At 42.0% G+C, this 24,964-nt stretch overlaps 1 protein-coding gene across 9 annotated transcripts in view; it reads right to left on the reverse strand.

Moving 5' to 3' along the window:
• Window positions 1-24,964, reverse strand: part of DYNC1I1 (dynein cytoplasmic 1 intermediate chain 1) — a 186,185-nt gene that overhangs the window by 18,479 nt on the left and 142,742 nt on the right. For all 9 annotated transcript variants that reach the window (XM_039704835.1, XM_039704853.1, XM_039704844.1 and 6 more), the window contains 3 exons: window positions 22,736-22,880; window positions 9,174-9,314; window positions 2,931-3,056 (listed from right to left, as the gene is read on the reverse strand). In XM_039704835.1, coding sequence (XP_039560769.1) covers window positions 2,931-3,056; window positions 9,174-9,314; window positions 22,736-22,880 — 412 coding nt within the window. The remainder of the gene's footprint in view (window positions 1-2,930; window positions 3,057-9,173; window positions 9,315-22,735; window positions 22,881-24,964) is intronic.

Genomic DNA, 24,964 nt, shown 5'->3' on the forward strand with positions numbered 1-24,964 from the left:
TTAATTTTTTCCTTAATGGTTGATAGCCTGATGTTTTCTGCTCTGATTAAAATTCACAGCGTCAATGCTGTCTAAGAAACAGGTAAGAAAAACTGTTTCTCTAGTAAGGTGAAATTGAAAGATACAATGCTGTATTAAAATACAAATATAGTATTTTTTTTTCTGCTGGAACCAGTGCTTTACGAGTTTACAGCTGATCTAATGTGACATTTGGAACAGCCACAAGTAAACAAAGGTTTTTAAAAGGGTGCAGTATAAGTGGAGCATTAATGATTTTGGTGAGTGTATTTAGGGTCTTTGTAAAGTGGCCTCCTGACTTTCTAATGCATGTAATCACACCCATCTTCCCAAATCAGGGAGATGCACCTTCAAACAAGTGGATGCTACTGAGTTATCAGCCAGGCAGAGATGAGTTCTTCTAGTGATAAGGCCTTTTCAGAAGCTGATGTTGTAGGAGATGAGGAGAGTGCTGCTGCTGAAAGGTCAACTTTCACAGCTTAGTGTCAGGATTTGCAATATTCTGGGTCAAATAGAAAAGTTAGCTTCTGCTGGGTGCTGTATAGTCCAGCTCCCAGCTCCTTGACCCCAGCTACGTGCTCACTCATCTACTCCCACATGAGCCATTTAATAGAGAAAAACAGCCCAAAGAAAACAAAACAAATAAATAAATAAATCTATACTTCTCTACTGACCTGTCTTTCTCTGCACAATATGAGTGGTGACAAGCCCTTCTACCTGCACAAAAACTGGGCAGCAAGGGATGCAGCTAAGATGGCTGGCAGGAGAAGAACTTTTCTTTTTAAACTGTCAGACCAGCTCCATCAGACCCCAGAACCAAACCCCTACAAAAAGGACAGTCAAAGGAGAACCCCAGCTGAGCCAAAAACTGCCCAGTGTCTGCACAGTGAAGTAAAGCAAAATCCTTAAAGGCTGCCATGTTTCCGTACCAGACACTTCCAAGAGTGTACGTGCACTGTGAAGCCGCCATGCATCGTGCCTGAGGACAGCTAATGATGGAATCTCTCATCAAAGAGCTCTTCACAGACTGGCCCACAGGCTTAATGACCCAAGAGGCTGCTACTCACTGTCCATGCCCTTGGTTCCAGGCTCTTGATCTGCAAAGTATTTCTGTATTTCACTGGAGGCTTTATAGTGAGAACAGTTGGGCTAGAGAATATATGAGCACCCTTCTCTTTTAAACCAGAAAAAGGCACAAACAACACAGCAGCCCCAGCAGTGCTGCAGCCCAGATGACCTCTCCTAAATTTCATGCAGGAATTACTGCAGAGACTGATACTGCCTGACTGAACCAGGCAACAAATTAATGAGCTCCTTCATTCATTACAGCAGAGCAGGACTGGCAATGGTCTCTCAGCAGCCGTGTGGACAGACATCCAGGGGTTTACTTAAGCACAGGCGGAGCTGAGCTGGAGACACTGAGGCTCTGCAAGGGCAGGGCATGCAACATCCCTGAAGCAGAACTCTTTATGTAACACTCAACTGGACTCACACAAATCAATACTGTTGAATGACTCTGTTTTCTTTTTCAAGTAATAGAAGCCTGTCTTTTATTTGAGTGTATCACTATGACTCATTTTGCAAGATGACGTCTTATTATACACAGGAAAGGTCAAAAACTTCCATATTGCTTCTTCTGCATAGAACACTATTTTCTTCTGGGTGAACTTGCAGGAGTAAATAGTCCTATGAATGATTTGGTGTATGATATGCAAAAAGAGACATTTCTACAGCCTGTCTAGACTCTCAGACAAGATCAGACTATGCTGTCATCAAAGACATTTCCACAGCCTGTCGTATCACTTAAAAGACAGAACAATCATGCAAAATGAAAAATAAATAAAAACAGCTGACCAGCCAGTGTCACAGTGGAAATCTGAGCACAGTAACCTTAGACAATTTAGAGACTATGCTAACAACATGGCAAGAAGTTTCAGCAAACATTTGTGAGGAAGGGCAACTCCTGCACTAGCGAATGAAATCCAAAAATATGAGTCATGCACAAGCAATTTTGCTATGGGCCATAAAATCACTTTATGAGAGTTACAGATAATTCTGTATGCATTCTATAATGTTTCCCTACTGTGTAGAGATGTGTATCTCGGTATCCTATCACAGATAATGATGAAAAACAAATTCCCTACATAAAAGCTTATTGCTCAGAGATTCACCCTTACCTGTTCCAAGGGATTGTAATGCCGATGGAACACTTTTACACTGCATTCATCAACAAAGAGTTAGATTTATCACTGCCAAATGCACTGCAGTTTAGATCCTTGTTATAAGATGTAGCAGGGTGAATTGAGAGCAGTTTTAAAAACAGAATATGCATCCTGCTATAGTCTATCACACATGCCCCTACTATCCTTCAGAATGAAACCTCTTATTTCCTCCTGTTAGTACCTTTGCACATATTCAGACATATGAAGCAGTATCAAAAGAACAGATGCATTCTATGCATGTCATGCTGACAAAAAACTTACAGCAATAAGCCAATCATAAAATAAGAGATACTGGAGTATAAAAGGTGAACCCTTTAAGACAAATTTTAGAACAGCACTGCCTCTTTTTGCACCTCAATTTTTTCTTTATGTTCTTTTAACTTTTTCCAAATGATCATTATACACAGGATCATTATACAGGATCATTATACAAAAACAGCTTGAAAAGCACTGGTAGGTTTCAAAAGAGATTTCTCTCATGAGATTTCAACAAGTTAACTCTTTTGCAAGGTAGCATTATGATTAATGCACTGTTGGCAACCGAAATTCAATGAGGACTCCACTGAAAGAATAAGACAGATTTCTTTCTTAAACTTGGATGTGGCAGTCTCCAGGAGTTGAGCTTATAAACAAAACACAAAAAAACCCAACAAAACAAACAAACCATAAAAGAATCCCAACAGAAGATACCTCTCCAACATCATAGACCCATATGCGGCCTTCTGAATCACCGACTGCCACCTCCTTCCCAGCCTGGGCCCAGCGGACACGGTTGAGGGCAGACGCTCCTTCTATGGTGACACTGGCTGTGGGGACCTGTTGGAACAACAGGAACAGGAAGGACAATAAAAATCACACTGCCTACAAACCCAGGGGTCAGTTTTGAATGTCCTGGATGAGTCGAAGTCCCTTGGTATTGCTGGAAGAAGCAAACAACTCTCATTGAGGTGAGAAAAAAAAAAGCCAAAGGGTTAATTGTTTCTTTGATGACGTGCTAAAAAGAGACAAGAGTAAGAGACTGCTTGGAATGAACAGTAAAGGGCAGTGAGTGAAACCATGTTTTCCCCCTTAGCCTTGGAAACATGCAAAACCAAAAACTTTTTTCTCAAAAGTCACTTACATGACCAAGAACCAACTGAGAGCAGGATTTGGCTTCAGTCCTGGCCTGGCTTCTGACTCAAGCCCAGATAACCTGACAGTCAGCAGACACATCTCTCTATTCATGCTGACACATCTTTGAATCCAGACTCTCCTCTGTGGCTAAATGCAGAGGTTGAAACTTAGGCATTCTATCATAAAAGTCCTGAGCTAATCACTTTAGAGTGAGGACATGGCAGAAGTGAGAACAGCTGAGCTGACATTTTGGAACTCCTACAACATATTCCCACAATTCTCTTTTACATCCCCAGGACATTACTTCTGCTTTAAATACACCTGGATGCTGTCTAATTCCTAAACCCCCTCCCTGCCCCAAGTCAACCAAGTTAACTGTGATCCAAGTGGATCACCAGAACACAAAGGTTCTGGTTAATATGTGGGATGAATAAAGCACTGAACATGATCTCAAGAGAAGTATTTGTCATCTACGCTGGAATGAGGGCATCAAAAGATGCTGCAGGAGGAAGGAACTGCGTGGGTGTTTGTCCCAGATAGGTGGATCACTCAGTTGATTTAGGTCACCTCATATGACAAATGACAGTAACCTGCAAGCCTGCTAATGCTCCACCCAGCTGCTTTTAATAGGAGAGAACCTGCCCGAGCAAGGAGCCTGTAGCTCCAAACAGTTTTCCAAACAAAGCTTTTGAGTTTCAGTGCCTTTTAGGTCAAGGCAAATGGGAGAGGACAGATGCAAAAACAACTCCTCTACCGCATCCATCTGGTGGGAAAAGGTTTTGGTAACATTGTGAGATGACAAGGGAGTGTCCCAGGATCTATAAATGGGCATAGAATGGAGAGAAGCACCGCAGGTTAAAAAGAGGTAGCTGGACAAGAACTAGAGTCCTGGCTACCCTGGGAGGAGTGACAGGTACTCCTTATGTCCTCATTGGCAGTACAGTGCAGCAGGAGCAGGAAGAAAGCAGCTTGAAGGTCACACTAAACCTTGGTCTGAACACTGACAAACTGGCAGGATTAACAAAACCGAGACAGAACTGAGACAGATCTAAAGATCCTGGAGAAAAATAATTTTAAAATTAACACTGTACAGCTCCTATGCCAGTCTCCTCCTCAGCCCTAATGCCTTCATTGTGTCACACCAGCTGAGTGACAGCAGGAAGCCAAACCTCTGCAGACTTGCTGACACTCTCGTTACAGCCGCAGCACGTGCACTGCCACGCCAGCAGCTGGACAAGGACCGGGAATCCTGGCTGCTTCCCTTGACTCTCCCCCTGGAGGCTCCCTGCTCCCCCTCACCAACCCTGACACCAGGTGCCAAACCACCTGGCACCTCAAGCACAAGGATTCTGCCACAGCTAAAGCATCAGCTCAGCAAAGGGCTTTACAGTAGTGTCCTGAGCCCCACAAGAGAAATGCAGGAGGATTTTGTTTGCAGGATGAAGAATGATGTAGAAATAATGCTGGATACCAATCAGAAAGCAGATACCACCCTCCCTCCCTTCAGGAAGTCATTCAAATGCAAATAACTACTGGACTCATCTCCCCATTGTGCAAGGCCTAGGTCCTGTCCAAGGCAGTATTACCCAAAAAAGCTGGCATGCACTAATTCCTTGTCCCGGGTCTGTTACCTAAGAAGAGTCAATGGCCGAAAGCTGACATGGAGTCATTGATCCATGATAACAATCACAGTAGAAAAAAAGCAAGTTTTAGTGCTGTGATCATGGATTTCTGAGGTAAAAAAAAATCCAGGCAAAGTTAATTTCATAACATTTGGGAATGGGTTTTTTCAAACAGCTAAATGCCACATTTTTAGAGGACTAAGCCACTAACCAGCTACATTTCTCAGAAAACTGCAGATCACAGATATATGTTTCATGTACAAATACACAGTGCATATTTAAGGCATTGAATTTTCACAAAATCTTTCAGGAGACTGTAATACATAACTCTAGAGCTGGGATTGGTTTAGGTTTTTGTTTTTGAGGGTTTACTTTTTGTTGTTGTTAATACAGCATTCTTTCAGTGCTCCACATAAAAATAAGCACGAATGCCGCAGACACAAGACACAACCCATGCTTTTTGTCAAAACCTAATGGTTTTGAAAAATCCTGTTACTAATCCACAAAGCTATCTAACAAAATAAAAAGCAATACTGAAACAGTCTTTAAAAATCCAAAGAATAAACCTTTTCTCCAGTGATATGAAGAGAAATATAGTCAAACCATAGTATCTTAAAATAGATTAGTCTGTTCTTAGTAGTGATAGTTTAAATTACACATGCCTATTTTAGATTTCAAGGTAAGAGTTTATTTATAATGGTAGCATTATGTTTTTAGAATCACATTTGAAATACCTTATAAATTCTCTGAAGTTGGTGCTTGTCAGATTTTAAACAATTTTGAAATGAAATTTTAACAGATAACAGATTAAGAAACATACAGTCAGAAAAACCTGCATGATAAGAATACAGCTTTTTATTATTATTTTTATTGCCTATGTAGTGTCAAAACCTGCTTGCAAATACATCTGTTACATCTGTTTCTAGATATAGATACCATCTTCACACTTCAAAAGCTAAGATACAACATGCAAAAAACCTGAGAAATACCTGAACATCTGATGACATCTGAGAGGATAACACAGAAGAAATAAACGACTTTGTAAGTCAGTTTCGTATCAGCTCATACATAAGTAAGACTCATCAAGCACCAAGAGATCTCCAATCTTGATCAAAAAATAAATGTTACAGGTACATTAGTAAGAAATTAGCATTTGCTATCCTGAAGCTTTTTGCAAACCTCACTACACTGATCCATAAAAATAAAATTCAGTTTGCAAGAGAATGATGGAGTGGGTGAGGACTTTTTTTTCTTTTCAACTTTTTTTTTAATATGCATTTATCAGATATAAAATAAAATGTCATGTACTTCCTTGCTATTGCAAAAATAATTTCTGATATGCAGAAATAAACATAAAGTACACCAATAGCCTTGCAACTTTGCAATGAGCTTTTTGAAAATAATTACTACACTGATTAAGTCCTAGGTACAGTCCAGTGATCTAAGTTATTTGGTCAGAAAGCATCTAGCTCTCAGGAAAAATGTTTCCAATAAATACTGACAGCACACTAGTGGAAACTGCTGAGATTCAAAAATCTGAAGGTAGCATATTGTAACTAAACCCAGGTGTTTTCTTAATTGATTTTCAAAATGATACCTAAATATTAATGCGGCTTATTCCACAAATTAAACAAAACCAGGACTCCTTAATAACAATCACATCTAGTTCTTACACAGAGATTTTTATCAATAGCTAGCAGTTAAACACAGTAATAGACCTGTCATTTTCTACTGTCTTCACAAATACTTTGACATCACATATCTGACATCTAAAAGTAATAATGATCTAAAAAATAGGTGTTTCAAGATCTCTTATTACAAAGGCAGAAGTGCTGACAAGGAGTTTTTCTTAGCAAATAGCTGTGCAGACTTAAACGGCATAATCAATTACAGAAATCTGGAAAATTATTAGCTAATTATGGCCTACCAGATAGAGGGTAAAAGCAAACAACGATCACTTTCAGTTACGATGCTTAGAAGAACTGTTTGCAGTTCTCTCTTTCAGAGATACTTTTGTTGCTTCTCCTGCGTAACAAAACTTCACATCTATTCAGAATCTGGTGGTTTATAATTTATATTGATTTTTTTATTTGCTTCATCACTGCTCAGCAAGGAAAGCAAATTATATTCTCTGTCCAGAGACCCAAAGTTGATTCTCATAAAAACACAAAGCTTGGATACCATGGAAATAATTCCAGTCTGATCGTACATGAGAGCTGATTTTGACCTCTGAGAACGGAAATAATTTGTGAAATCAGGGGGTGGCCTTGCATGCAGAATAAAAGCAGGATGAAGCTTGAAATTAATTCTTTTTTTTGATGTTCCTATATATTTATATGTAAACACACTGAAAGCAACAGCGGTTTGCTACGTACAGCCTTATTATTGATGGGAATGGGATCAAGCAGTCCAGACTAATTTTTTTGAAAGAAATTATGGTCTCCTTGAGTAAAATGGCAAAACATCAGTTGATTTTAATTTCAGCCCTGGTACTTGGGGGGAAAGATTTTTTTTTTCTTCTCAAAATGCTGGGTTTTATGCTCTGTGTTTAAGCCTGCATTAATGAGAACACCTGAAGGATATGTCCCTCCCTTCCCAAAATAAATTCTTAGGAGACTCCTCCTGAATATCCTCCAGCTGTATGTGCTCTAATTAAAAAGGCTGCACTGCTTCCTGCTCAGAGCACTTCAAAAGGCCTCAGTGCTCCCCTTGACAGTGCAGTGCCCGGTGCTGGTTCCTCTTACCTGTCCATGCTTATTTATGGCAAGCACCACTCACTGGAAGCCATAAACTGCACCCGTATTTTACTCTGACTGAAACGCATAGCAGGTTTATGTGAAAGGTATATTAATGATCCAACTAATCTTAAAAAAAAAAAAAAAATTAAAATAGGGTGTAAGGAGGGAAATACTGCTGCTTGTTCTTCCATCTTCTCTTTTTTTGGGACATAAAAAGAAACCAACCAGATAATATGTGACTTTTGATTTTTTTACAGTCTGTTTGTTCTTAGTTTTACATTGCATTATGTAAAAACAAGGAAGACTTAGTGAGTGGAAAAATACTTCAATTTTTGTGCTGGAAATTAATTACTGGCCATCTAAGATTGACCTCAGGTGATAACAGGTTTTCTGAAAATCATTTTTGGGTGAAACTCAAATCCAAAAAAACAGTATCAATTTATGCCTCTGGTGTTTTTAAAAATTTGAAATAATAAGAGGAAAAACGCGAGGTTTGGCACATTCAGAAAGATACTTTTTAATAAACAGTGTTTATCTGTCTCAATCTTTGCTAAAAGTGCTCTGATTAATCCTTTCTCACCAGTGGTCCCCACTGTTTAGCGAATAGCAGTGAAAATGTAGTTATTTGCATTTGTACCTTTAAGTTCCACAGCAAAGTTTAAAGATACAGGAAGGGTGAGGGTGTAAAGCCCCAAATAACGTGTGAGAAGATGCCCTGCGCTTTAAAAGCCTGAAGCAGGGTACCAAGAGACTCAAAGGCAGGATGTGAGGGGAGATGCAGGGGCACACGCTTGGTTTCTGACACTCTGGAGGCACTGGCACGGTGCTTCCAAGTTACATTCCCCAGCGACTGTGGCGCAGAGGACAATCAATTCAGAGGGAGAGCAAGTCCCGCAGTCCAACAGGAGCCCGGTCCCCGCTGGCAGCGAGGGCTGCCAAGGTGCGATCCCTGCGTTCGGCCCGGAATGGCTAACCTGGCTCTCGGAGCGCCAGAAACGGGGCGAGGGGATAAAAAAACCCCAAACCTGCAGAACGGGCGCGGTTTAAAAGCGCACCTTAAAATAACAGAGGGGGAAGGAGCCTCCTCCCGAGCCGGCACCGCGGCACTTAATTGCGTTGGCTTTGTGCCGGGGGTGCCGGAGCCGGCGCTCCCGCCCCTGACAGGTACCGAGCGCAGCAGCCCCGCCGCAGGGGAGGCGGGAGGGAGGGAAGGAGGGACGGCTGCCGGGAGAGGGGGACGGGCGGGCGCCCCCGGCAGCGGGACCTGCCCTCCCTCACCCTCCCCTCCCCGCCGCGCCCCGGGGCGCGGGCGGCGGCCGACGCCGGGCTGTCCCCGCCCCGGGGGAGCGCGGCGCCCCTCGGAGCCCCGGCGGGGAGGACGGCAGCGCCGGCTCTCACAGGGTTAAGGTGGCGCCCGGCGCCCCGCTGCCCGCCCGCCCAGCGCCGCCGAGCCGCCTCACCTCGGTGTCGTTATTCAGGTTCCACAGATCCAGGCGCCCCATCCCGTCCACGCAGGCGAAGAGCGCGGGATGCACTGGCGACCACATGACATCGTAGACATAGTCGGCATTGTCTTCAAAGGAGTAGAGCGGCTTGTTGTGCTGTAAAGCAGAGAGCGGCATGAAGACTTCGTGGCGCTAGTGCTGCCTGGGGCTGTCTGGCGAGTCTAATTAAAAACTTTGCACATTTATAAAGTGTCATAAAACTTCCCCAGATGAAAGGTCCTCCGCGAAGGGCGGGACTGCGCTTTAATGGGGCAACAACTGTCCGGTGGGATAAATGAGATGCCCGGTGTGAGGGGTGTGGGACGCGCGGAGAGGCGGGCGGGGAGAGCGCCCGCTCCCGCTCCCGGCCGGCACCCCGGCGGCGGGAGGGGGTGCGGGGGGCGGTGCGGGAGCACGGCGGAGCACGGCTCCCGGCGGAGCACGGCCGGAGCGAGGGAGGGAGGGAGGGAGGGAGGGAATGCTGTCATCTGCGGCAGGCGGGGAGTCGGAGGGAAGTTAGGAAGTGCACCAGGAATAAAGTGTAATTGTCCCTCATGAATTATTCATCGCATCTGGCTTGTCTTTTAATTTTTGCATAATGGCTTCGCTAATCCCCGATCAATTAATGGAAAATGAAATTTGAATGATAATGAAAACTCCAGAGATGAAAGAAATTAAGTATTCTCATGGCTTATGACAGAAATCTAAACAATGGGGCTTCTCCGAGGGTCTCCCTCCTGCTGCCGTTCCCCGCCGCTCCCCGGCGGGACGGGAGCCCCGGTCCCCGCCGGTCCCCCCCGGTCCCCCCCGGTCCCCGGCCCCGGGAAATGCAGCATCACTGGGCGGGCCTGCAAGGGTCCAGGTAGCGCCCGTAGAACATCCCGGTCAGCTCCCTCTGGAATGCACCCTCGTGCATTTTACAAAGGAAACACTGTCCGGAGTGCCTCAATACACAGCCATGCATGTATTGCCATTTTTCCAAAAAGTGGAGCAACCAATTGCAATTGTTATATAACTTTCCTCTCCTATTTTATTAATTTAAAGCGACAATGCAGTCGGTTTGACGTCTGTTTACGGACAGGTCCTTGCTGGTTTTGGTTTTGGTCCTCTTGCAGCCCGTGGTGCTTGGGTGGGTGTTGGGGCTGGAAGCACTGCAGGGTCAGTACATGGGACAGGCGTGTGTCCTTCTCTGTGCTGCCCTGTCTCTGAGGGTTGGTGTGGTGTGTTGCTGTTGCTGCACCATGTTGTAAACATTTCTGTAATATTTCTGGCCACCACAGGTATCACAAAAAAAAAATTACTGGAAGTATTCAGAGGTTTAATTACATGACTTTGTTATTTGCAAACATACTGAAAATACATAGGGATTTATTCCAGGGGCTGGGTTTTCCTCTGCTTGAATTAAATGAAAGATGCTTTGATTACAGGATTTGGTCTCAAATTTTTGTAACTGGCCTAATGGTTTTTGTCCATTTCTTAAGACTAGCAAACATTTTGTGTAACAATGAAATGAAATCAGAGCTTGATCTTATTACCTCGAATTTGTATACTATTTAAATTCTTTTCCCAGGCTGGAGTTTTGCAAAAGAAAATGAAATAATTACAAAAAAAAATTTTAATTCCTGAAGAAGGTCTTTGTCTCCAAAACATGTGTGTCTGCCTATTATACTATCAGTGGACTTACATGTGTTAATGGAATTACTTGCATGCCTGTGCTAAAGCTTTTCCAGGTTTTAGGGCCAAATGAACACCAAACTTTTGAGGAGGCAGAGGTACTCAATAGGAAATTTCAAAGTGAATCTTCACAGCTGTGAGCTAGGAAATAGTATTTAGTGAGAGCTACATGGATTCCTAATGCTGCACTGTGGGTTTTCACTGAAAACATCTAATATGGGTTCAAATGTATCAGGGGTCTAAATCATGGTGGGTATTGAAGATAGTAGTATACCAAAAGAAAAAGAAATCTGGTCAACTGCTAGATGGATGGTATTTTTCTTATTCATGGGAAAAGTGCTGCACATACAGCACTTTAAAATTTAATGTCATGGGAGAAGTAACAAAATTCCACAGAAGTTAAGGGCCTATTAAGATATCAATCAACCCAGGGCAGATTTCAATCAGCATTTCCTTTTTGTCAGCATATCAAAACTTGTTTTGATCTTGAGTGTGGCACTTATAAAATGGCTTTTTTAGTTCTGTTACGTTATTTTCCACTTCACACCTAAAGACCAAGGCATTAGAAGGAAGGGTCAGGAGATATGGTGCTAGTCTATATCTTGCTGTACACATGTTGTGTAGTCTCTGGGAAATAGCTTTAGCTGATGTGCTTCTGTTTCCCTGTTATCAAAATAAAAACACTTTCAAGGTTCTGGGATTTGAGGTGAAAATCCTCAAATACCAAAAATGAAATGCCTTTACCATAACAGTGGAAATATTCAGTCAGATAGAAAGTCAGAGGGAAAGTGTGGACAACAGGAATTATACAGCTTTTGAGAAAGATCTCAGACATGCAAGGAATGACACACAAATTAATGGAGCAGAATAGGGTGTGGAGCACTGCAAAGAAATAAGAAATTGCAGCATTGTGAGCAGCCCAACCAAAAGGCAAGATGAGCTGCAGTGTGGTTGGGAATTCAGGGAGAAATCATATGGCAGAAATCAGGCAGTGGTAGTGGAGCTGAGCTGCACCTTCATACTGCCCCCAATATCACTGTCCTCCCATCCTGACCAGCTGCCAGTGAAAAAAGAGAAAGTATTTCCCACACTGTCTTGTCTTCTTGCACTGTTTAACCAGAGAAGAGCACAACAACTGCATAAGGTCCATCTTTCTTCGTGTCCTGTCTCAAATATTAACAACGACTGGCCTTTTTTGAAGGTTGGCATTTCATCCTGGTCTGAGAGCAGTTATGTGGATTTCATTGTGACGACTCCATTTCTGAGTTTAGCTGTGTGTATAAATGTGCACAGGACTTCCTTACTTTGAGCCTCTTCCTTACTATGGGCCCAGGCCTGCAGATCTTGTAATGCAACCATTTATGAGTAAGAACCTCTACCGACTGCTTTTAGAAATTGTTGAAATGTGGAACCATGTAAAGGTCACTTTAAAGCAGTTTTAAATTACCAAAACTTCAGACCTACACAATCCATAACTAACATATGGCTATTATTAGAAAACAACTGAAATTTAAACTTGATGAGCTTTCATTCTTAAATATGAACCTACTCTGTTATTCTATAGAAGAGAAGAAATAGTTTAAAGCAGTATCTTCAGAAAAACTTGGGTCAAATCTACTTTTTACTGAAAAAGAAGAATGTAGGGTGAAAATATAGCCCTAAAAATCAATGGAGTTTTGCCATTGATTCCAAAAGGACATGATTTGAGCGTTTAGTGGAAAAAGCAAAAAGTCAATTCCAAGACATGTGGGCTTTTTTTCCTCATCTATTTAAATATGTTATCAATCATTTATCCTCAGTGTTTTTATAGAGGTATTGTTTAAGAGCACAATGAAGAGTGAATATTTTATGTACCATTGGCTGTCTAGGAAGTAAGACTTGTCTGTGAAATAAGAACCTCACCTAAATAAATTCTACACATTTATATAAAAGTGGGGGTTTTTACACATATAAATTTGACCAGTCTATTCCACTTATTTGCATAGAAGAATTTTCTTTAATCCATGAGGCGCCACACATGAAGTAGCTAATTATCCATATAAAGGAATGTATACATATACACAGGTTTTAACTAGCATCTGACTTCTAAAAAGCCATGGAAAAAACTATTGGCTTTGCCTATTTCATGAAACGAGCACTTTTTTACACTTTGCCACAATTTCTGTGGGTGTCAGCTCCACTTAAAGGTACTTTCCTAGACTGTGCCTTCAGCAGTACAGGTGTGTGGTGACACCACACACTCTGCTGTCTCCACTTCTTTCTTTCTACTCTACTGTCTTCTGTTCTAAAGATGATAAGCCAAACACCATACTTCTGGCTCTCACCATATTAACAGCAGCCATCAGTATTGTGTAGTACTTGCAAGTTGATTCAAGCTGATTTTGTTTCTCTAGGTGTGCAGCAAATATGATGCATTCATTAGTCCTTGGCATAGAAACTTTCTGAACAAGCTAATGTTGTTTGTTTAGGCTCAAGCTCAGGCATTCAGGCACTTGGAAAGAGCAGAGCCAGAGTGGTCCTGAGCAGTGTCTGTTCCTCTGTTTGGCCCTTCAACAAACCAGGGAATAGGAGTTGGGAATGAGATGATCTTTACAGAGCCTTCAACCCAAACCATTCTATGATTCTATGAACTTGGTCCCTGTGAGACCAAGTATTCTATAAATAGTCTTAATTAATTAAAAAAAAAACAAACCAAAACCACAACATGCAAAATGGTGTCAAAGAAAGATATTTCTTTCAGCAGAGATAACACATAGGGAAGGTACAATCTTCTGTCTTTATTTAAAGTGAATGCTGCAGTGTCACATTGACTAGATGATGTGAAAGAGACTGGGACAGGGCACGGCTTGTGGAACTTCTGCTCAGGATAGGATCTGAGCTTGTTCAGTGTTTTATAGGCCCCGTCTTTTCCATCTTGGAAGAGACCTCAGTATTTTGCTGAATCCAGGCTCATTGTTTCCCTTCTGATGGTGCCACTTAACCAGGCCAACTCAAAATATGCAGACAGCACAGCAGAAATGAAAAGCTGCTGGGAATATTGAGTCAAATACTCATCAAATTTGCTTTACTCTGGTCTTGATCTTTCCCCCTTCAATGGTGTTCTTCTTGGGACACCAGCTATTAGCTGTTTAGGGTTACTTGTCCATTCCTCTTGTGGTGAGGAGTTCAGTCCTCGGCTCTGTATAAGGCTCTACTGCTCTTGTAAGTCTGCATGTTCTCTCTCTGTTTGTACGGAGTCAAAGAGGCCCTGGTTTCATTCAGACTGACTGATCTCCACAGGAATTTTGCCAGTTCTGTACTATCATGTTTCTCCAAAATCTGTTTTCTAATAGTTGCAGTGATCTAGGATTATCCAATAGCTCCTGCTTGGATGCTATACTTGTGAGCCTTGACTTAGTTCAGTTTTTGCTCATTTTTTAAAGTTACAGCATTCCCATGAACTGTTACTAGATGTCATAAATCAGAGGCAGTAGTTACAGGTACATCCCTGATGGCTCAGCAAAGCCTGTCTGCATTCTCCACAAAGGGTATCATTATCCTACTGCCCCCAGTACTATACAACTCACAACTTGCAGCCTGCTCCACCTTTTCCAGGACTAGCCAGACCTTCAGAGGACGGCAGTGGGAAAGCAAAAGGGTCATGTTCAGCTTTAGCCACCCAATGTCACTGGCAATCTGAGTCACATGAGTAAAAACTCCTTTACCTGCCTTAAAATTCCTTCTGGCAGTCAGCGTCAGTGCTGGATTGCAGATGAACCTCTGGGACTCAAAGAGCATTTCACTGGGCTGTGACCTATCTGTATGTTGTGTCACCTCACTGTCAGATAACTACTAGGTCACTGAATCAAGTCTAAACTGACTTGATTGCCAAGATAACAGGCTTAAGTTTTAGACTCAGAAGAAGAGGGGGAAAGAAATGAGTGGAAATGATCCCTACACTCTTCACAACCCTTTTGTTTAAGTGCTGTAGTATTGTTACACTGATTGGGCTTCGGCATTCTAAAAGTTGCAGACAGACAAAGCAGAAAACTGTTCACTTTTAGAAATTATTGTTCTTGCAGAGATGCCAAAACAGTTGCCTTTCTTAATTGTCAATAATAAAAGAAGGTCCAATATTTTTGCATAAACACGTGGGAATTGTTATGGATAGAGGAGGGGACAAGGGTAAGACCAAAAGGAAAGGGGCTATGAGAGCAGACCGAGTCTGGAGATAACCTGATGATTACATTTTTGTGGTTTCCTTCAAAGTCAAAGTGCCACGAGTGAGTATAAAAGAAGGAAGCAAAGGAAAATAAGGTTTGATGATTGGCACAGGCGGTTTTAATGAGAACTGATCTTAATGTCTAATACCATGGTATGAAGAAAAAAAATAAAAGAACTTGGAAAGTCAGACAGCACTTGTCTTTTGAAAGCATCAGAAATTCAAACAGCAGAGCTTTTGAAATCTGTGGATATAGCCTAGAAGCTAGTTTTACTGACAGGTAAACTCCTTATGTGGTTAATCCTTCTTAACTCTTTAAGTACTCAGCGGAGGTGCAACACATTCTGGCTGTGCTACTGTACTTCCAAAGTTCTCTTCTACCATGCCTTTCCACTTACCCAATAGAAAAATACCTTTCTATTTTCTAAAGGAAAAAAAAAAGCAGAAAGAATGCCATTCTTCTTTACCACTGTATATTAGCTGAAGTACTATTTTCAGTGAGTTTGATATAAATGTGCATTACTTGATGCCTACTGTAAATTTAAATTATTTAGAAGATTTTCTTGCAATGGATGAACTTTAAAAACATCAGAATGCATGTAAGGCAGACTGGCTTACAGTGTTCCCCAGCTTACTTTTATTCCTAGTTCCTGCTGGCCAGGCTGGTGTATTCTTGTTTCTGCATTTTAGATCATCTAGTTTTAATTCCTAACCTGGAGCCCCTCTTATTCCACAATTACAAGAGTTGTGCCTATGGGTTTCCACTCTGTGAGGTTTAATATTCTCTGCTTCATTCACCCACATCAAACTGGAGGCATGTGCAGACAGCAACACTGGAAAAGCCTATACAGGTATCTGCCATTTTTTCTGTATTTCCTCAGACTGCTGACTTCATCACTAAATGGTAATCAAGTTTTCCACCTTTTATCTAAAACATGCTCTAAGCAGGACAGTACTTCTTCCTAAACTACTAACTATGCATTTGTGTCAAAAGACTCCTTTAGAAATACTATTGTTCTAAAAATGGCTCACTTTCTTTTAAGAAGTTCAAAACTATAGAAAGTCCTACTGTCCTTGCTTAGCAAACTGATTCATAGTTTCTGTAGTTCATACTCCTGCCTTTATATTACTATATTCCTGGATTATTTTTCAGAGGAGCTCTTGAGGGACTTGCTGAAAATTATAAGCAAGGCATGTTGATGGAAGAATTACCAAGTCCTGGTCAGAGGAAACACAGAGTGAAACACCGAAGGGCAGATTTGGTCTTCTACCTTCAATCATCACTCCCTGTTTATATCCCTCACAGGTGGGACAAGGAAGCAGAGCTGGAGAGTGGCTGAGATGATTTGGGAGAAGCTGGGTTGGTGCACTAGTGCTTTCCTGCCATGCAGGAGAGGCAGTGGCATGCACTGATGTCCTGCATGTACCTCTTCTGGGGTCAGTGGCACCGGTCTCCCTCCTTCGGGCCTCAAGTTGTTAAAGAGAGGTAGTTTAGCTCAAATTGCAAGGCGAGGAGAGGAGTGGGATAATGTAGCTGTGGTTTGGTTGGGTCCCACCCCTGTGATTCTGATGGGAACATTCGGTATGAGGCCCCTGAAAATTCAATTTTTCTTTTTAATGGAAAACGCTGCTTCGTCGCAGGGTACCTGGCCCAGCCTTGCGTTGTACTCAGCCAATTGCTAGGATTTCCAGTGACCCTGCTGCTGCTGCAGTTCGGCTGCCAGCAAGCAGGAGCACGAGGAGCATTGCAGGATGGCTGACACAGCTGATGTTACAGCTCTGTCTGCTAACAGCCGAGATTAGTATTTGTGGCTGCTGCCACCAGGATGCCTGCAGAGCTTTCATGGGTCAGCAAGCAATGATTTTGAGGCTAATTATTATTGAAGACGACTTCATCTTGTAGGACTTTGAACACAGTTCCTTTTTTTTTTTTTTACTGATAACAAAAGTCTCTCACATGGCAGAGAAAGGATGGCTGCCTGAAGCAGGTGGGAGAAAATTTCCATTAGGGAAGAAGTCCTAGGCTTTATGTACTGATAATTGTCCTGAAATGCTTCACTATTCCTTGCGAGCTTGATCCTCCAGTGTAATTCTGCAACAGAACTGTCAGTGGGAGGTTTGCATTTTGATTTCAGGGAAAAAAAGGAATGATGACTTTGTTTTGCACAGATTATATAAGCTCCTGAAATCCAATTCTGCTTTCCATGTGCAAATAGAGCTTTCACTGCTACAGCTGGATTTATATTAGGGTTTTCTGAAATACAGTTTAGCCCACTCAGTTTTTAGAACTCAGTATTTTAGATGACTGTTTTGTTTGTGTGTGTGCCATTGTTCACTAAATGTATTACAAAGAAGCACCATGTTTCATGTTAGTAAATTAAGCATGTTGGCCAGCTGATAAATATTTTCCTAACACTTATCAAATATGGCTACATAGGCAACTGAAATAATAAGAAGTATTTCAAGTGAAGGACTTGGGACTGATTTCAAGCCACCTGACTTCACTTTGGTTTTGCTCTTTAAAATTACCAAGAAATTTTTTTTTTTTTTTTTTTTTTTTTTTTTTTTTTAATAGCTGGATGAGAGCCAGACCTCTGGCTCCAGAGGTAAAGGGCAAAACCTAAAAAAATCCTGTCTGAACAGGCAACTCCACCCTCTTCCCCAAGTCAGCTTGGCCTTCTGACAGAAAGTGTGCTCTGAAGCAAATTCATTCATTGACTTGTTTTTGGATCAAACTCAAAATTCTGAACTCACACCACAGAGAGATCATTTCCATGAAATCCCAGCATGCTATTTTATTACCCTTTGTCATTCCCTCTAATCAGATAAAATTAACATTTGGGCAGTGATTAATCAAATCAATAATTTTAATTGCTTTTATCAAAGAGAAAAGAAGGAGCTTTGTGTGGTAATGCATCAGTGAGGGAGACCATTCTAGTCAGGTATCCAAAATAAGAGGAGGGAAATTGTCCCTTGAGGTAGACATTTGAGACCCACCAAAATCAGTCAGAGGGAGAAGTAAAGGATTCCACAGGATTCTGGCTGCAAATCAAGGGTCATATGTATATGTGCATGTGGTATGGGATAAAGAGGCTGATTCCTTCCTGGTAGTGGTTTGGGAAAAGCCAGGATACGAAGACAGACTTGGGAGCTCCAAAGTGCTGACACGTCTGCCGATTTAGACATGGCCTGAGGCTGCCCAGATGCAAGAAAGCCACCAAAAGCTACAGCAACTGATCATCTGCCAGACTTGGGCTCCTGCATAGACAGTGGTGGGCAGGAATGGTGGTCTCTCCAAGAGGGGTCTAATGTATGCAGTACTGTTACTGCTTCCAGTGGCTGCATAAGAAACCAAAGTGTGAAAGCTCTGCGTAATAAAAGATGCAGGAGAATCCAACTTCATATGAAGAGTCATCTAAAGTGCCTTACATGATAATATGAGAAGATGTGGCCCAATGGTGACCATCAAGTAGTGCCCTGGTTCATTCTGCAACACCCTTTTCCATCACAGTAAATTTGGTCTATTAGGTGGATCTGATCAGATCCTATCAGCAAGGCTTTTAGGGAAGGGCAGAGGTACCTATAGAGGTCTATAGCACCACCACCACCACCACATGCTTCTTTGCATTTTTCTAAAGGTAGGCTTCAGCTGGACCTTGGAGGAGATGGTGTTCAACTCTAGACCAAATGAAAACCAGTGGAGTCTGAAGTTACATGCTGAAAGGAAGATATAACAGGTAAAATGATTTGCTCCAAGAGACAGGAGGACTGGGTTGTACCCAGGTTGTCAGCAAGCACATGGACATAAGACATTCAAGGTACAGAGATGTATGTGAAGGCACATAGCATAGAAATGGGAATGTTTGCTGTTTAAAATGTGGTTTCTCAAAAAAACTCAACAGACTAGAATAGCAGAGCATACAGAAGAGAAGAGCAGCATGTGAAGAGCATAAGAAAAAAAAAAGAGAAAGGAGAGGCACGAGGAAGGCACTACCATTGATGCACATACTAGCAAAGAAAAACTGAGCATAGACACACAGTGGGTGATCTGTCACTGGGGGCACACATGACCTCAGGCTCCAGTAGACCCTGCTAATGGTTATGTGGTGGCCCTACTACCAGTCTGCTCACCTCTGAGCCTCCTTCTGATTTTGGCATTACCACCATTACTTAAACATTAGGCGGAGGGAGACCAGCATGGATGGGGATAGAGCAATGTTTTACAGTTATTCCAATCTCTGCCCATCTGAGCACAACTTAGGCATAGGTGCAAGAGGAGAAAATTAGTCATTAGCACCTCCCCTCAGTGGAAGGATAAGAGCTAAAGAAGGCATGTGAAGGATGAAAAAGCTAACAAAATCCAGCTGTCTGTCCAGACCCTTATTAACTCCCTTAGCAGCAAACAAACCATCTTCTAGGCTTTAGCTGAAGCCAGCTTATGTTTTGCTATGTTTTAACAATTCCAAGACAGCTTCCATCTCTTGACACAATATCAAAAAATTTGCTCTCCAAACAGCAATTGCTGTAATAATAACAATACTTACATTTCATTATTTAACCTCATGCTATTCATTCATGAGGATTAGTGTTTAATTAATTAACAACACTTAGCATTTCCACTTAGCACTTTACCTCTTCAAAGCATCGTACCGACACTACCTAATTAAGGGCAGAGCTCCACAGACACTTCACATCGGGACTTCCCTTTGACAGCTCTGCATCCCAGACTTGCTCACATGGTGTAGCACAAATTCAAGGTGAAAGCCCTATTAACTTCATCAGGAACCAGGTAATGCTGTGGTTATCAAGCAACTATCTTTGCAAATTCTGTTTCTTTTCCTGTTGCTTCTGGTTGCTTGCTATTCACACAGGGATCTAATTTTTGGCTAATGTGATGGATGATAATATGAACCTTGTGTCAGTGCTATCTACAAAACGCTCATTCATCCGCTAGTGAAAATCTTATTCTCAGTCACCTGGCTGAACTGCCTTTAGCTAGAAAATGTGTTAACCACAAAAACATTATAAAATGTAAAGTGAAAGTTTTTAAGGGAGATGGTGCTTTCAATCCATCAGTCAAATGCCTGCTATGAAAATGCCTTTCTTGTAAGCACCCCAGGATGCTACACAACATCAATAGACAATATAAACACAAAGCTTTTATGGTTCACTTTACAATTGGACATTGACTCTGAACCTGTGAAACAGAAAGGAATTGAATTTCATGACCAAAGAGGATAATGTGCACAGGATTAAGCAGACAACGCTGGTAGAAGCAGGAAAGCAATATGGCTTTGGATGCTGATAGGGAGACTAAATTTACAAATAAAAAACTAAAGGAATAAATGAATTCTGACTAAAATCTTGTTAGCTAGCAGAAGCACTTAATACTTTATATCAATCCACTATTTTTTTTTCAGAGCCCACTGATTGACTGAGCCTTGACTATGAGAACTGAACAAAGAGAGCCTTAAATATGTAGTAGCTCCAGCCAAGAAAATTATTCAGACAATATGGAAATAAACTTCTGATGCAGTTGAATGGGGAGAAAAAGAAAACATTCATCACAATTCAAGAACTTGTCTAGTGTCTCAGAGGATGTTTTCACAGGGCAGTGGCTGGCAGGGCAGCAGCCTGGGGCTGCTGCTGCTGCTTAAACCTGCTCCAGAAGAAAGTGAGTGATCCAAAAGAGCAGTGCAGCTTCCAGGTCTGAGCAGTGCTGTGGTGTGTCACATGCACATCACAGCTCGCCCAGCTCAAACAGCTTTCTCAGGAAGCCTCTCTTGCCAGACAAGCCACAGCTTGATAGATATCAGAAATTTAAATGGTCTGGTTCTTTGAAAACTGATTGTCTTGAACAAAATCAGACCCAACCATTCTGGCACTGAAATGTTCCACAAGGATAACTGTGTATTACTATCTGCAGTGTCTTTGTGCCCAAAATGTGCTGTGTTAGTGTTACTACTAACTTCTAAAATCCCAAGAGTTTAAAATAAAAATCAGGCTTTATTATCCCTTAATGCAATTTCATTTAAGCTGCAGATGAATGAGACCCTTATTGCCATATTCAGCCTCAAGCTGACAGCTAAATACCAGTCCAAGACTTTTCTGTACATGTGTGATTGGAATTCTATACTTGCCTTTCATCTTCCCTGCACTCCCCACAAATTCTTCTCCCCTTACTCAGCTTCAGCTTCAACACTCCAATATTCCCTTGCTCCCAAGGGAAGTCACCACTGCCCAGGACTCCCTTGTCTCACACACCAGTCTATCTAGCCCCAGTGAGCCAACATTTAAGCTGTCCATCCCCTGGCTATCATGCAGCCTTTTCTAACAATTGCCACCTAGGAACCATCCCAGAAGCATTCCAGCTGTCCATGTCCACTCCTCTGGATTACTTTTGCATTGGTTCAGGTTGGGTCTAGTGATGTATTTAGTTACATGTGAGTTAGGTAAATCATGCACCTTTCTCATTGTGAGTTTCCTGAAGTGCAATGCTCAAGACAAAACCAACAGCTGTGGTCATTGCTGATTAGGAAAAGATACCTGTTAATTAGCACACACATTGGATCAAGCCATTAACAAAAGCACTGGGAAGCTACTATTGAAGCTGATTCAAGTTACCATCTAGGTAACTGGTTCTTTTTCCAGCACAAGGCTGTCACATGAGCCCTTCTGATCACTTGCATATTTACATTTGCTGTGCATCTGTTCTAGCATCTCCAAGCCCTGATGCTTGGAGGAACACATGCTGAGATACTTCCTGACTGTGGTCAGCTTCCAGTACGGGAACTCTGCTGGGTGCAGCTCAAGATGTGAAACAAATGCAGGCATAAAACCAACTTGGTTAAAGCAAGAACCTGACATTTGGAGGGCAGTTCTCTACTCTGGTGTATAAAAAAATAAATTTAGATTACTTATATAATTAGGACTTTACATCTCATTGTTCTGTTTTACTCAGACTGTATCCATCAGGTTGGTCTGTTTAGTCTGTCCCATGGAGTGTTGGGGTTTCAAAGTTCCACAGGACTGTGCCATTTCTGCTCTTCTGCTGCTCTCTCTGAAAGAGGTCACGGACAGACGGCCACAGAGCCGTCAGCAGCAGATCCCTGGTGGTCATGAATGTACGTTCCAGCATGTGCTTCCTCCCTGCTTCCAGTGTCTAATGTCATTGGGACATTTTATACCTTTTGGCTATCACAGCCTCCTCCAGCAGGGAATTTTGCAGGTGATATTGATAGCAGTAAGTTGTATGTGCACTTCCCCTGTTGCTTCATCAGAGGAAGCTGTTCCTGCTCCTGCACCACCACGGTGCATAATATCAGCCTTGCAGTTTAGCCTGCACACAGGGAGTGCTGAATGGATTGTTTGATGGCTGGGAGTACAAGACATCCTCATCTCCTTGCCTTGTGAAACTGCTCAGCACTAGGGTTAACACTGAAATGAAGGCCTCCTAAATGGTAAGGTATGCTCCATGGCAAATATGATTGAGGGTTATTACAGTAGCTATATATTTTACTTACAATTGTATCACAATGCTCATTCTAATCACAGCATTTCAATTAATTGGTTCTTAGGACTTGATAGACAGTATTAAAATATTTCTGACAACAGCATTTTCACAAGTAGAATTACTTGTCCCAGCCCAACTTGGATTTCTTACCTTTGTGGTCCACAATTTCACTGTCCAGTCAAATGATGATGTGACAAAGAGATGGGAAAAGTCTATTGGACCCACTGCCATGTGACAGTTGATTCCTGTGACAGGTCCTTGGTGGCCTTCAAAAATTTCACCAATGCCAGCTTTACTGCAGGAAGAAGAAGGATTTACATACAGAGAGTGGTTCAACACCTAGTGTTTTAACATAACTTTTCTTTACTGTTAGGGTCCTGTTTCCTTTTAAAGTTCTATTTAACCTGCAAATCTTTCTCCTTCTGCTAAGGACTTTGCCTGCAGAAGTTTACTCCAGTGGGCAACATTAACACTTAGAATCAAGCACAGGGAGAATTTCTCTTACTTCTGAAGATTTACCTTACTCACTTCTACATACATGGTCTACTCCTGTAGATTGAAGTAACACTTCTGTATAATTATAAAATTCTAAATTGTAATTATACTATAGCTTATGCCTCAGAGTAAGCCATTATCAAGGAATAACCATTGAAATAAAAATGCAGATATGTTAATGACTTATCATGGGCAATTATTTTTCTCTTAAATATCTAAGATAACTTTTCATAGCAGTCAATCAAGTCACTAGGAAGCAAATGCTTTTTCACAAAAAGTGAAGTAATTGATCCTGCGATCAGGTATCATATAGTCATTACTTTGAACAAGGGGAGATGTGCATTTCATCAGCCAGAGGCTGGAATATCTATTAGCAGGGAAAAGTACAACGCTGTGTAAGAGGCAATGTGCACAGTTTTCTTCTTCCTGGAAGCAAATGATGCTAGATCAGTTGTCAGTGCTGTCTCACAGTATACACAGAAAAGGGAATAATGAAATTACCCTTTTAGCTAGATTATAGAAAAATTGCCCTGTGCCAGTGTGAAAGGAGATATGGAGCTGTGCCAGAGGAAACTGCTCCCTCATCCAGCTGGTGCAGTGTCCCCTCACCTCTCCAGAGTGGACAGGGTGATCTCACTTATGTTCCCCTGCCAGACCTCGGAGCATGTGCTGGAGCAGGGGCTGAGCCCTGCAGTGCTGGATACAAAGGACACCTCTTGTTTTATCCCAGCTCTCTGCCACGTAGTCAGTGAGGTAGGGGGAGTTCTGGAGCACTGAGACCAATGGTCAATGGTCAGCAGAAGGCTTCTAAAAAGGTGTACTAAAAGAGGATCTGACACCTTCCTCCTCTTGTGAGGAACAAACCAGGCAAGTCTGAAAGTTCAGAAGTGAGAAATGCCCTTGGGCATGCTTCATTCATCCTAGTAGCCTAAGACTCATTCAAATCATGTCTAAATAGACACAATTTTGCAACACTGTCAGCTGTCAGGCTAAAATAAAAATATATAAAAATAAAAAGTCATTGAACAAAACATATGTGAAGCAGTATTTATAAAATATTTGGGATGTGTAACAGAAGCCTTACAATCTTAAATCACTGTATCAATGTCTTTTTGGCCAACATAAACTCGGAATATGATAAAATATGAATTCACAGAATATTGCGGGGCAGATGAGCTCCACGTCTGTCAGTGGAAAACCAAGCTTTTGTTCTTTACAAAAGCCTTTCAAGTTTCCCAGAGATAAAACTACTACTGGAAGCTAAGAGATCACACTAGCATCCTGCAGGTTTGCAGGGTGCCAAACAAGGAACTTGCAATACCAAACTACAGCCTGGGTTATGTTATGTGTGACCACAGCGTGAGAAAGCACAGGATTGTCTAGAACCCATGTGGCACACTGTGGCTGCATCCGTCTTATTAATGGAACCAGGCCCATGGTGGCTTTTCTCTGATTTATTCCTGTGGAGACTGAAGATGGAGCTGAGAATGGTAAAAAATAAAACAGATTACCATTCGATATTGGTTTAGGCCTGATTACCCTGCAACAGAAGTGTCTCTGAGGGCCTTGTTTGACTTGTGCAGACATAGACACTGGTGTCTCAGCTAGGTGTATAAACCTGTACACAGCTGTGTAAACCTCCATCTCATATCTCATCTCATCTCATCTCATCTCATCTCATCTCATCTCATCTCATCTCATCTCATCTCATCTCACAGGTGAGAAGGAGGTATTTCTGAGGGCCCAGCCACCTTCTCTTCAGGCACATGACTGAAAAAGGTAAATAAAGTCAGCCTTAGGGTAATCATTGCTCCCAACCAGCTACACGGGGAGCCTGGGGTAACTGCCCCACTATAGCAGGCTGTAGCAAAGATGCTGAAAGTC

The sequence above is a fragment of the Passer montanus genome, unplaced genomic scaffold (assembly GCF_014805655.1).
Source record: "Passer montanus isolate IOZ18808 unplaced genomic scaffold, ASM1480565v1 scaffold10, whole genome shotgun sequence".
Classification (NCBI taxonomy): domain Eukaryota; kingdom Metazoa; phylum Chordata; class Aves; order Passeriformes; family Passeridae; genus Passer; species Passer montanus.